We start from the raw sequence: 13,558 nt of genomic DNA on the forward strand, positions 1-13,558 counted from the left end.
TATGTCGTATATTTCTGTTTGCCCTCTCCAGGCAGGGAAGGAAGCCATTACAGTGTAGAGAACAGGCTACCAGACTGAAGAAGCCCCGGAGAAGCTGTGTGTCTTTCCGGTCTGCCACTGTCTGAGACTCTTTGCCCTTGGCTGCCGCTCTGCCCGACATTTCACTCACTCGGAGAGCGTGATGGCAATCTCTCCAGCCACAGGCCCTCAGTTCTGCTTTCCCGGAGGCTCTGGCAGATGCCTGCTCACGTGGTGCTCTGACTCAGTGAGGTCTGCAGGCAGCTCAGCTTCCCCGGGAACTTGTGCCGAGGGTGTTTGTTGGCACACATTGCTCTAGCAGCTGCTGCTATAGTCTCAAGCCAAAGAGTCCAAAGAGAGACCTGTCTTGGGGCGAAGGCTGCCCTCCTGAGGGTGGTCTGTCTGCAGTGAGGCTGCGCTTCCATCCTTCTTGGTGTGGCCGGGAGAATGCTGTGGCAAGCTGTTGAGACGCTGGTGAACAGGACGCATTGCAGTCTATGATGGAGCACGCCCAGTGCTTGCCTGGAATCCCAGCACTCTGAGGCTGATGCAGAAGGACTGGGCCAGACTGGGCTACATGGGGTTGGGGTGGGCAACATTCTGTGGTGCGCCTGGATGTGAGGTCTTAGAACAAATATCTGCTAAGCTGAAATTTGTGCTTCCAGGCAGTGACAGGGTGCTGACGCACTCTGGCGGCCTTCCAGGGGCCTGTCAGGATCTGTAGCATCCTCTCCCCTCCACAGCTCATCTTGAAATTCTCTGCAGCTGATGACACCCTTGACCTTTGCCCTCTCAAAGCAGAGTACAACTCACTCCTTTATAGGCCAAAGGAATTTTTCCTATCCTACTGGCATTTTGTGTTCTAATGGTTTGTTTCCATCGCTGCTCATTAACGACACACGGGCTCTACAAGAGAAGTGAGGGGAATCTGTAAAATGGAAGCAAACTTTTCCTGTGGAATTAAGCAGAGGTCGCTTGCTCTCACTACTCACCTCAAGGAGTGCCTGTTTTTACCGGGGGCTCGCCGCCGTGTCGTTCCTCTTCCCTCTGTAAATCACTGAAGGGGCAAGGGAGAGGACACGGGCAAGATGCATCAAAGTATAAGCATTTGCTTAAGCACTGAGAGTTTGCCGGTGCAATATTCTGCATGCTGCCCTTGCAGCACCTCACAGCAAGCGGGGAGGGAAGTGAGCTACCAAACTGTTCAAAGGGATCAGAAGTTTTGACTAGCCAGCGTGACTAAACTCCTGCCTCATGAAACGACCCTCCAAAACGACTCCTCCGAGTATCCCTGAGCTCACACTCCCGACTGGATACGCAATACTCCTTTTATCTCCTCAGGCCAACTTGCTGGGCCCCTCAGCAAACAACACTGTTTCATTCATTCAGGCATTTGCATATAGGGAACATAAACCTTCAACTGCTAAGAATGCTGTGGGCAGGAAAGTCCCCAAAGCTCCACAGTTGGAGCAGGTGACCCTGAAGCAGGCTGGATGCCAAAGGTGAAGGATACTGCAGAGCGCACAGCGCCTCCACCCTTCACTTCCCTCTCCAAGCAGCAGCAGGTTTCCAGCAACAAAGAAACTCTCCTAAGTTAGAGCCCCGGTCTTCTGGTCTTTCGACCAGAGGCTGCTTCAGAATCCTAGTGGAGGCAGGTGGATCTCTGTGAGTTCAAAGCCAACCAGGCCTACAGAGCGAGACCAGCACAGCTAGAGCCACACACAGAAATCCTGTCTCAAAAAACAAACAAACAAAAAACAAAACCATCAACAAAACAAAACAAAAAAAAATCCAACCAACCAAACAAACAAACAAAAAACCCAAAGTTTCTCGGCTCCAGAGTCTTCCCGTTACTGGGCCTTTGGCCAGACCCTAGAGACCAACCACATTTCTGAAAGTTACCAGATAACACTGGTGCTGTTGGACCCACACTTTGAAAACTACCATGTTAAAGAATTATGAGGGCTAATGCTAACAGGTAAACTCCATTACAAGTGGCACACTAAAATGTTAATATCTAGGCCATAATAGAAAGTTATGAGAGGAAACTGATCCTGAATTAGTAACTACCATTTACTGGTTACTGTAGGCCTCTCATTGTGTCCAGTTAGTTACATATCATTTAACCTTGTTATGTTTTATGAAGTGACTGTTACTTCAGTTTCCAGATGAGGAAAACTAGGCTTAGGGGATTTAAATAATTTAGCTAAGGGCAAATAAGAGCAGCAGGATTTGAATCCAAAACTGTCTCCTGGAAAGTCATTTCATGAGTCTTGTGGAAGAGGAGGTAAGGACTGAGGAAACTTCAGGGGTCAAGGGAACAAAAACACCTATAGGGTCAACCAACCTGGGCCCATGGGGTCTCAATGAGACTGAACCACCAACCAAAGAGCATGTGTGGGCTGGACCTAGACCTTCTACACATATGTAGCAGACGTGCAGCCTGGTCATCATGTGTTTCCCGTAATGGGGGTAGGGGCTGTCTCTGACTCTGTCACCCACCACTAGATGCCTAGCTGGGCTGCCTTGTCAGGCCTCGGTGGGAGAGGATGCGCTTGGCCCTGCTGAGACTTCATACGCCAGGGTGGAGTGGTACCCGTGGGAGAAGGGGAGGGAGAAATGGGGAAGAAAGGGTGGACTGGGAAGAGAGGAGAAAGGAGGGCCGTGATCACAATAGAAAGTGAATAGATAAAATAATGGAAGCAAAGAATAAGGCATAGATTTCTAGCCTAAGCCTCAGGGAGAAGGGACGGAAAAGAAATTCTAAGAACAATATTTAAAAAAAAAAAAAAAAAAGGGTAATTTCAGTTGGGCATTGTGGTGTAAAGCTTTAATCCCAGCACTTGGGAGGCAGAGGCAGGCAGAGCTCTGTGAATTCAGGGCCATCCTGGTCTACATAGTGAGCACCAGGCTAGCCAGGGCTATATAGTGAGACCCTGTCCTAAAAAAAAAAAAAAAAAAAAGTCAATTCATGGGATTGACAAGATTTACAATAGTCCAAGAATCAAGGAAGTCTTAAAGAAACAGAATCCTCAAGGCTCCTTTTAGCAGGTGGAGTGTGGGTCCTTGCCTACCAGGATCCTGATCTGCCTAGTCCTGTATTCACAGAATAATAACGATGAAATCTAGAAATTCTTCCTAGATGTGATGATTTCCATGGTACTGTATGACTCTCAAATGACTTCCTCAGAGAGGGGGAGGGGCCGATTCTCTCTAAGGCTGCGCTTTTCAAAGCGTGGTCAGACCTCCGCTCATTAGCCCTGTAAAAGCCTTGGCCCCTGCCTTTGCCAGGATGCTGGGGGTCTGCATGGGGCAGCCCTGCTTAGGGTAGCAGTTCCGAGCCCTCGCTCCACTTTAAAATCACGGGAGAGGCTTTCAAAAGTCCTGCCACCCAGCCTTCACCTTAGAACAATTATACCAGCTCTCCAGGGGCCAGGACTCTAAAGTATGTGTGAGGGGAGGAGGAATAATCGGCTGCCCTCCAAAAAAAAATCATTTTTCTCTGGGACTCTAGCCGACTAAAAAGACTTCCACATCTAAAGGAATTCATCCGGGTTTGTGCAATGTGGAGGGAAGCGCTCTACTAGAGGAAAGGTTATGGGGGAACAGGACACCCTTTCGTCAAAGAAACATTTGGCATTCTTATAATTATAGCGGTAGCTTTGCTCATGATTCCATTAACTGCCAAACGCAGCAGCACAAATTCTCTTCTATTTCTTTGCACGGGAAGAATGACTTACCCATCCCGAGTGTACTTCCAGAACAGGTGACTGTAAAAAGAAAACGAAAACACAAGCGCTGAAAATATACCCATCAACGTGGGTATATTTTTGTGTGTTTATGGCGTGAGAGTGCGTGTTGTGTACTTGTGAGTGCAGGCGTGCGCACATGCGTGTGCGGGTGGACAAGAGTGTGAATGGAGGCCTGAAGATGATATCAGGTGTGTTTCTTTGATTTCTTTCTGTCTCTCCACCTGTAGGTTTTGAGAGGGTTTCTCTCCCTGAACCTAAAGCCCATTGATCTGGCTGGGTGTGGTGGTTTGAATAGATACGGTTCCCCCTAGACTCAGGTGTTTCAACAGGGAGTGGCACTGTTAGGCTGCGTGGCCTTATTGGGGGAGGTGCGGCCTTGTTGAAGAAGTGTGTCACTGTGGGTGTGGTCTTTGAGGTCTCCTACGCTCAAGCTATGCTCAGTGTAGAAGACACAGTCTCTCCTTCTACTGCCTGCACGCCGCCATGCTTCCTGCCACGATAATGGACTACACCTCTGAAACGGAAAGCCAGCCCCAACGAAATGTTTTCCTTTATAAGAGCTGCTTTGGTCATGATGTCTCTTCACAGCAATGAAACCCTGACTAAGACAGTTGGATAATGAGCTTCTGTTTTTTACTCCCGCCTCCACAGGTGCTGGGACTACAAGTGTGTGGTGCTACACTTGACTTTGTACTTGAGTTCTGGGGATCCAAAACTCAGGTCGTCAACGTCATGTGGTAGGCACTTTACCCATCTTCCCAGCCCTATTGATGTATTTCAGATGGAATCTACATATTAAAAAAAAAAAAAGAATAAAAGGACTGGGCATGGTGGTGCAGGCCTGTAATCTGAGCTGCTTGGCTGGCTGAGGCCAGTATGGGCAATTTAGCAAGCCATTGTTTCAAAATGAAATGTTAAGAGAAAGCTAAAGGCAGACCTGAGGAGTGGGGGAAGAAGGGGTTAGCTCAGTAGTATGGTGATGGCCTAGCATCCACGATACTCTGAGTCTACTCTCCAGAACTGCTAAGATAGATAGATAGATAGATAGATAGATAGATAGATAGATAGATAGATAGATAGATAGATAGATAAGGAAATGCAAAGTAGACTAAAGGCAAAGAAAAAAAAAACTCAAATAAGAGAAAGCAACGTTGAGGTAGGCAAGCACAGTGAATGGCTTGGCAACTTGGGTCTTTACTAGAGTCGGCTGTACACACAGAGCTGTCTTCTAGCGATGCCCTTGGCAGCCCAGCTCCTTTGCCTGCACAGGCTATGCACACACACAGTGCACCTAGCAACCTGAGTCCACACTTGCATCAAGCTCCATGTACACCCCTCTCTGAACAATGGAGTAGGTTTCTCCTGTCCTACCAACAGCCACACTTGGACGATTTCTATTTTAAAACATTTCCAAGTGCAGCGGGCTGGGAAAAATGGAAAGGCTGATCTGATCTGAACCATTTTGGGGTGCATGAGCAGTCGGGCAAGCTATGCCCTCCAAGCGTACTTTTAGGAAAGCTCCTCCTGTCACCATTTTGTGTCTATGCATAATTTGGCCTATATTAAAGTTAGTGACTTGAAGAGAACTGTGGTAGACAAAGATTTGAGAGCCACTGAGTCTCAGTTTCCTTATTTGTAAATTGGAGATGGTTAAGGTCTGCTGAATCTACGTCTTAAGGTTATTTTAGAGGATTCAATCATATATAAATGTGAAGATACTTGTTAAACTGTGAAACATCCGGAGGACATAAGACTTTGCTGTTGAGTGGCAAGCTCGTCTTCCAAACAGCTTCTCTGTACCCCAAGAATCCATTTCTGTCTCTTCTCACAAGGCTGTGCTATGGGCTGGATTATTTTGTAAACAAGATAAAAAAAATCATCTTAGAACAGCAGGACCATCCCTCCAGGAAGAACTGGCCATCTTCCCTCACCAAGAGCCACCCTGAACTTCCTGTCACCTACATTTAATTAGAAAATGTGGACAGCTTATCAGTGAAGGCTTTGTTATTGCTTTTCTCTTCTTTCTCTTAGAAGTACATGAAAAATTCATGACTATGCCCTGGGCAAGATAGCAGAGGGTGCTGGAACACAGAACAAGAGAATTGCTAATGTCTCCTGCCAGCTCTGGTGAGATGGCCTGGCTGACAGCCCTGGTTTGAGATCACAGTCTGTCTGCCCACTCATACTTCCAGCCTTAATTTATGATTCATAAATTCCCTCTTCTCTGAACCCCAAACTTTTCCTTAGTCTTCATTCTCAATCTGTGTGAATAAAAGTTCATGACTTTTTTGTTTTGTTTTGTTTTGTTTTGTTTCTCAAGACAAGGTTTCTCTGTGTAGCCCTGGCTGTCCTGGAACTTGCTCTGTACACCAGGCTGGCCTCGAACTCACAGAGATCCACCTGCCTCTGCCTCCTGATTTCTGGGATTAAAGGCGTGTGCCACCATCATCAGGCAAAGTTCAAGTATTTTAAGGTCCAATGTGACAGGGTGGCAAGTGCATCTCTGTCCCCAAATCTCCAATCACTTTTAATTCACTTTACTATGCACATAGTAACCATCTGGTCCTTCTTCTGATGGGGATACAAAGGGCAGGGAGAGGAGCACAGTTCGACTTTAAATCACAAAACACCATCATTTCAGGGAGTCTGAGTCCCTGGAGCTTATAGACAATACACACATAGCTGTTAAGTGGGACTGCCCTGCATCTTAATTCAAAGATCCGAGTTGAAGTTTAGTTTTCATGTAATTTTCAGACTTATTTATTTTGTGAGTATGAGAACGTGGGTGCGCACCAAAACGTTATATGTGGAGGTCCGAGCACAACTTTCAGGAGTCAGTTCTCTCCCTCCACCTTGTGTTGGCTAGTTTTATGTCAACTTGACACAACCTAGAGTCATTTGGGAGAAGAGACCACTCAATCGGAAAAAAAAGAAAAATGCCTCCATAAGCTTGGGCTGTAGGCAAGCTTGTAAGGCATTTTCTTGATTAGTGATTGAAGTGGGAGGGTCCAGTCCATTGTGCATGCTGCCATCCCTGAGTTGGGTTCTATAAGAAAGCAGCCCATGCAAGCCATGGGAGAGCAAGACAGCAAGCAGCACCCTTCCATGTCCTCTGCAGCAGCTGCATCAGCTCTCCACATTCCTGCCCTGCTTGAGCTCCTGCGCTGACTTCCCTGGATGATGGAAGTGTAAGCAAATAAACCCTTTCTTTCACAAGATGCTTTTGGTCATGGTGTTAAATCACAACAATGGAAACCCTAAAACACACAATATGGGTTCTAGGGATTGAATTTAGGTCATCAGGCTTGCCTGGCAAGCACTTTTAGCTACTATAGAGGTTAGTTTTTATTGTCAACCTGTCACAATTTAAGTTGTCTGGGAAGCAGAAACCTCAGTTGAAGGATTTTTCTCCCTCAGACTGGCCTGAGTATATGTCTGTGGGAAATTGTCTTTTTTGATGATTGATGTAAAAGAGCCCAGTCCACTGTGGGCAGCACAATCCCTAGGCAGGTGGACCTGGGCTGTATAAGAAAGGTAGTTGAACATGAGCCTGAGAGCAAGCCAGTAAGCAGCTTTCCTCCACGCTTCCTGCCTCTGCTCCTGCGTAAGTGAGTTCCTGCCCTGACTTCCCTTGATGATGGACTGTGACCTATACGCCAAGCGATTTCTTTCCTCCCCGAAGTTGCTTTGATCGTGGTGTTTATGGCAGTAACAGAAAGCGAGCTGGAATACCCACTGAGCCATTTTACCAGTCCAAGGGTTAGTTTTAACCCTTTCTTCTGTTTGTTTTTTTTTTTTTTTTGGGGGGGGGGTGTTGGTGGGGTCTTGTGCATACTTGCCAAGTGTTGTACCACCGAGCTACAGTCAGCTCAAAGGCTGATTTTAAACTGAGGGTCATAACTTGATTTACCTGAATATATTTTCTTTGGACAGAAGCTGAGCTTCAGTCCCGTTTCAGCAACTGGTGAGACCATCACAGTGTATACGTCCCCACAGGGGATGTCGGTGATGTCACAGAAACTCAGGCCAGCACGTGGCGCACATGTAAAGATGCCTTTGGAGCCATAGAGGTCGGTGCTATAATTGGCAGAGCCCCTGGAGGCTTGCCAGTAGATCCGGATGCCATTAGGGCCCAGCCTATATAATTTGACCCCCAGTGGGCAGCAGGCACCTATGGAATTAAAAAAAAAAAAAAAAAAGCACAGAATTATTTATTTCTCTATCACCCAAGCATGGGCATATTTGCAGTTTCTACAGAGGTGAAACATCACAAGTAGAATCTGCTGCATAGAATGCTCAGTCCCTGGTTAGAACAGAGCAAGCTTTGGAGGGACGCAAGCGTTCTTTCCATGCTGAGCCACGCGATCAGAATTCCATGTGCGGGTGGGGAGGGGCATGGGGTTTTTAATATAGAACACGGGTGAATCAAAGGTCTACAGTTGCCAGAGAGGCGCTGCACTGCTTATGACTCAAACTGTGAGTCAGATGCACACAGTCCTACCAAGTCACAGCACGACGCCCTGATTCCATTCGACCTTAGTGAGGCTAAATTTGAATATAATTTACCAGGCCCACCCTCAACTGAGAAAGAAATGGCATCTGTGAGCCAAGCAGCACACCTCAGAAGCAGCCACTCTTGTGACAGGCTAGTGAGGCAAGCTGGAAGGCCCATGCTTCATCTGTGCTAAGTGATTAGTTGCCCTTTCCATCCAGTTTTCCAAATGCTTTGATTGGGCCACACATTAGGTACCAGTCAGGACACCAGATGGTGAATCTCTGAGTTCAAGGTCAGCCTGGTCTACAGAGTGAGTTCCAGGACAGCCAGGGCTACACAGAGAAATCCTGTCTTGAAAATGAAAACAAAACAAAACAATACAGCCATTTCTAATTTGGGCTCTATGTTAAGACTTTCTCTACTATATCCAAGATGCCAACATTATATTCTAACTCCACTGCCCCAGGCCTGGGGAAGACACAATGAATGACCACACAACAATTTCTCCTCCTCCTCCTCCTCCTCCCCCTCCTCCCCCTCCTCCCCCTCCTCCTCCTCCTCCTCCCCCTCCTCCTCCTCCTCCTCCTCCTCTTCTTCAAAACAGCCCTGTAAGCAGCTGCCTCAGCAGGTTAGAATTATGTAAGAGGAAAGTCTTTGCTAGCCCTGATCTGCTCTGCCTGCTGTTTCTTCCCCTATTATTCCTGAATGGCTGGACACTTGTGAAGAGCAAGGAATAAGAGTGTGGAAGGAAACCTTTGCTCTGTCCAGCCTGCTGATTGAGGAGCTATCGAAGGATCTGCAGTGGTTTAGAAGAGAGAGAGAAAGCACCATGTGACAACAGTGCAAACCAGGTTGAATTGATGCTCTGATGCTTTCTAGAAACTCTGTGAGGCTGAGTTAGCCTTCACCTCAGGTCTCTCTGTCAGAAAGAGACATCATCGCTCCAGGAAACAGCCTAGAGTCTTTACCAGGGGGAAGCCACGGACCAACTACCGACAGAAACCTCTGAGCTTTGAAGTTCTAAGTCAAAGGGAATTGTAAATATGATAGAAAGTAATCCGCGTGAACAGGGCTGAGGCGATGGCTGGGACAGTGAAGTGCTTGCCACACGTGCAGGTGGACCTGAGTTTGAGCCCCAGCACTCACACAAAAACTGGGCATAAGAGCTTCAGGACCGCACGTGCCTCTAATACCAGCTCTGAGGAGGGGGACACAGGACCACCCCTGGTGCTTGGTGGCCAGCCAATCTAGCCCAATCAGTGAGTGCTAGATTTGGTGGGGACCTTATCTCAAAATATAAGATGATGAGTGATTGCAGATGATACCCAACTTCAACTTTGCCCCAGCCTGCACACACTAAGAAAAGGATCTGCAACTGAGGAAAGCTGGGTAGAGAGGTACCATCTTGTTAAATGGAGAGGAAGGGCTGGGCATACACTAGGTATTGTGGAACCTTTACCAGTTTTAGTGTTTGGGTGAGAATGGCTCCCATGGCCTCATATATTTAAATGCTTGGTCCTCAGTTAGTGGAACAGTTTGGAAAGGATTAGGAGGTGTGGCCAGACCCAATCCCTTTCTCTTTTTGCTTACTGCCTTTGGATAAGGATGTGAAGCTCCTAGGTACAGATCTAGCACCATGCCTGTCTGCTTCTCACGGATCATGGGCCAACCCTCTAAAACGGTAGGCAAGTCCCCAGTTAAATGCTTTCTTTTATAAGAGTTGTCTTGGGCTAGGTGGTGATGGCACATGCCTCTAAACCCAGCCGTTGGGAGGCAGAGGCAGGCAGAACTCTGAGTCTGAGGCCAGCCTGGTTTACAGAAAAAGTTTCAGGTCAACTAGCACTACACAGAAAAACCACATCTTAAAAAAAACAAAACAAAACAAAAAACCCCAAAACCAACCAAACAAAAGACCTGCCTTGGTCATGGTGTTTCTTCACAGCAATAGAATGGTAATTATGACAGCAATGGCAATTATGAGAGCAAAAGTTTAGAATTCGCTTACTAGAAGAGTAACTTTGGGAGGCACAGTCTGCAGTCAGTCCCGTGGGACTAACGGCCTTCAGCGCCACCGTGTAGTTGACGCCACATGCAACGCACCCCAGAAGGCAGTGGTTCTGATGGGTGTGACACTTGGACTGTCCAATGTGTGACTCCAGCACTGTCACATAGGTTTGAGCCACCGCCCCAACAGTCCAGCTCACGTTGATTATAGACTGGGTAACCTGAGCTGCTGTCAGACCAGCTGGACAGCATGGCACTAAAATGGAAAGGAAAGAAAAGAACTTAGTTTTTCCCACAGGTTACCTGTGGACAATAACTAGTCATGTACTTTGAATAACACACTTGACAAGCAAGCCTGACAACCCGAGCTCAATCCTGGAACTCTCAGTGGTAGCCTACCTCACCCCCCCCATACACACACACACACACACACAAATGATGTGGTACACTCACACCTTCCCCCATCATGCATGCACACTCACACACAGTAGTAAATAAATAACAAAAAGAATAAGACTTTTGCTCATGTTTCACTCAAAATCCTAAGTCTCTCATACTTTCTTTCTTTTTTTTAAGATTTTATTTACTTATTATGTATACAACATTTTGTCTGCATGTACACCTGTGCACCAGAAGACGGCACCAGATCTCATTATAGATGGTTGTGAGCCACCATGTGGTTGCTGGGAATTGAACTCAGGACCTTTGGAAGAACTGCCAGTGCTCTTAACCTCTGAGCCATCTCTCCAGCCCCCATACTTTCTCTTTTTAATGAAGAATTTCCTTTGTTCACACCTTCTGATATGTCTTGTAATAGCAACCATAAACAGTGAGGTTTTTTTCCCCAGGAATGCAGTAGCCTAGGACAGGCTTTGGATCATATGTTGTCTCTCCAAATTCTATTTTTTTATTTTGTCTTTTGAGACAGAGTCTCGTGTAGGCTAGCCTTGAACTCTACCTATGTCTTTAGATGACCTTAAACTTCTTATCTCCTGTCTCCATCTCCTGAATGCTAGAATTACAGGTGTATATCATTACACCAGGTTTATGAGGTGATGGGAATCTGACCCAGGGCTTCTTGCATGCTAGGCAAGCGCTCTGCCAATGTTAATAATGTCTATATTAATGTGAGTAATTTCTAAATGTCTTGGGAGGGTAGTGAGCCAGGGTCTCACTCTGTACCTCTCGGCTATTCTGGAACTGACCATATAGACCAGATTGACCTTGAACTCACGGAAATGCACCTGATCCTGCATCCTTGGTGCTGGAATTCGAGGCATGCCCCATCTGCTAAATGTTTCTCAAATACAATGCTCTCAAGCAAGAATAGCTTTTTGTCATGAAGGTCTTACTACGTGTTAGGCACCAAGTCAAGTGCTTTGTAACATAATTAGCTCAGCGCTCTCAAGCACCCTGTAAAATCATTACCTGCCTCTTACTGGTTAGGAGGCTAAATTCTGAAAGTGTATTTTTTAAAAAATATTTACTTTAATTGTGTGTGCGCGCGTGCACGCGCACATGGGCGCAGTTGCCGGTGGAGGGCATTGGATTCTCGAAGGTAGAGTTACACATCACTGTTTGCCATCTGATGTGGCTGCTGGGCGCTGAACTTGAGTCCTTTGCAAGGGCAGTAAACACTGTTAAACCACTGATCTCTCCAGCCCTAGAAACTAAACTTGGTGTTTTTTTGTTTTTTTTTTTTAGAGAAAGATTTGACAGGGCTGCACCAAAGACATGAATAATAAATCAGCTCATTTGGCGTCTGGGTAGCTGTTTTGATGTGTCTCAGGAGAATATGGAGTCTGAGGAACATCTCTGCAGTGTGTATTGTTCCTTGCATGTGAATGTTGGGTAAGACAAGAGACTTCTGAAGATGTGCTCATAAAACATGTAAAATGTCAGAAAAAAATTCTAAGATGGAAACTCTTTGAAAGGCCACTGAGTACTGAGTTTCCATCACACTTAGGGCAAATTAAATAAGAGTCGTGTCTTGAGCAGTTCCTAAGGACTCTCAGAACCAGGGTTGCTCCGTACCTGTTTCCAGGGGCACGCTATAGCTGGGAAGGCTCTTTCCCGCCTGGGTTTCGGCGACAGCAGTGACAGAGAACGTGGAGCCACAGGGCAGACCCCCCATCATGCAGGTCTCCTCTGTGCTTCGGCACTGGAACAGGCCCTTCTTCCCCTGGGCAGTCACCGTGTAAGTGGCACCTTCGTTGATAGATCTCCAGTGCACGTGAATCATGGAGGACGCATCCTTTGAGATGGTCTTTATTTCAGGACGGCAAGGAGCTAAAAGGTATTAGATTATTAATTTAAAAATCTGAGTCGAGTATACCACAGGTGCCGCTTGGTCTAAGACAGATTCCTCTCCCCACTCCCCTCTACCTCCAGCCGAAAGACCATCAGGGCTAGGGATGTAGCTCAGTCGGTGGAGGACTTGTCTAGCATTCACTAAGTTGTGAGCTTTGTTCCCAGCACTGTATAAACTAGGCTGGGAAGCACAGGCCTTGAATCCCAGCATTTGGGAGGTAGAGGCAAGAGGATTAGGAGTTCAAGGTCATCCTTGGCTGCACAGTGAGTCTGAGGCCAACCTGGGCTACATGAAACCCACTTCAAATACATTGAAATGGAGAGCCTAGAGCTGTGTCCAGTGGCTCACGCCTGTAATCCCAGCACTTGGGAGGCAGAGGCAGGTAGATCACTATGAGTTTGAGGCCAGCTTGGTCTACAAAACGAGTGCAGGACAGCCAGGGCTACACAGAGAAATCCTGTCTCAAAAAACTGAGAGAGAGAGAGAAAGAGAGAGAGAGGAAATAAAACCTAGTTTGGTGGCTTATGCCTATAATCCTACCACTTCACAAGCTGGAGCAGGAGGACTGCAGTGAGTTTAAGGCAGCCCTAGGTTGCCTGAAAGAAAGAAAGAGAAAGAAAGAAAGAGAGAGAGAGAGAGAGAGAGAAAGAAGAAGAAGAAGAAGAAGAAGAAGAAGAAGAAGAAGAAGAAGAAGAAGAAGAAGAAGAAGAAGAAGAAGGGAAGGAAGGAAGGAAGGCGAAGAAGAAACTAAGTTTTCTTTAAAGACCACCTGGTGGGGTAAGGTGTAAAAGCAGACAATGACAGTTTTGGGCCAACTGAAAAATGGAGCAGTTTGAACTTCCAATCCCCAAATAACCCCCTGGTGTGCAGACAGGCAGTCTTCAGTGGCAAAAGGAACCTGATGTCTGTCGTCAGTAATGTCTACCCAGAGCTAACTAACTAACTAACTAACTAACTAACTAACTAACTAACTAACTA

The 13,558-nt window shown here is 46.7% G+C and overlaps 1 protein-coding gene across 1 annotated transcript in view; it reads right to left on the reverse strand.

Annotated features, from left to right (window-relative positions):
- The window catches only part of Fndc7 (fibronectin type III domain containing 7), a 32,601-nt gene continuing 19,043 nt past the window's right edge, over positions 1-13,558 (reverse strand). Inside the window, exons 8-13 of the mRNA XM_055618168.1 lie at positions 12,304-12,558; positions 10,271-10,525; positions 7,681-7,941; positions 3,759-3,788; positions 1,011-1,075; positions 1-924 (exon numbers count right to left, since the gene is read on the reverse strand). Of these exons, the coding sequence (XP_055474143.1) occupies positions 1,029-1,075; positions 3,759-3,788; positions 7,681-7,941; positions 10,271-10,525; positions 12,304-12,558 (848 nt within the window). The 3' untranslated portion in view covers positions 1-924; positions 1,011-1,028. The remainder of the gene's footprint in view (positions 925-1,010; positions 1,076-3,758; positions 3,789-7,680; positions 7,942-10,270; positions 10,526-12,303; positions 12,559-13,558) is intronic.

Source organism: Psammomys obesus, unplaced genomic scaffold (genome assembly GCF_907164565.1).
Source record: "Psammomys obesus unplaced genomic scaffold, mPsaObe1.curated_primary_1811, whole genome shotgun sequence".
NCBI classification, from domain to species: domain Eukaryota; kingdom Metazoa; phylum Chordata; class Mammalia; order Rodentia; family Muridae; genus Psammomys; species Psammomys obesus.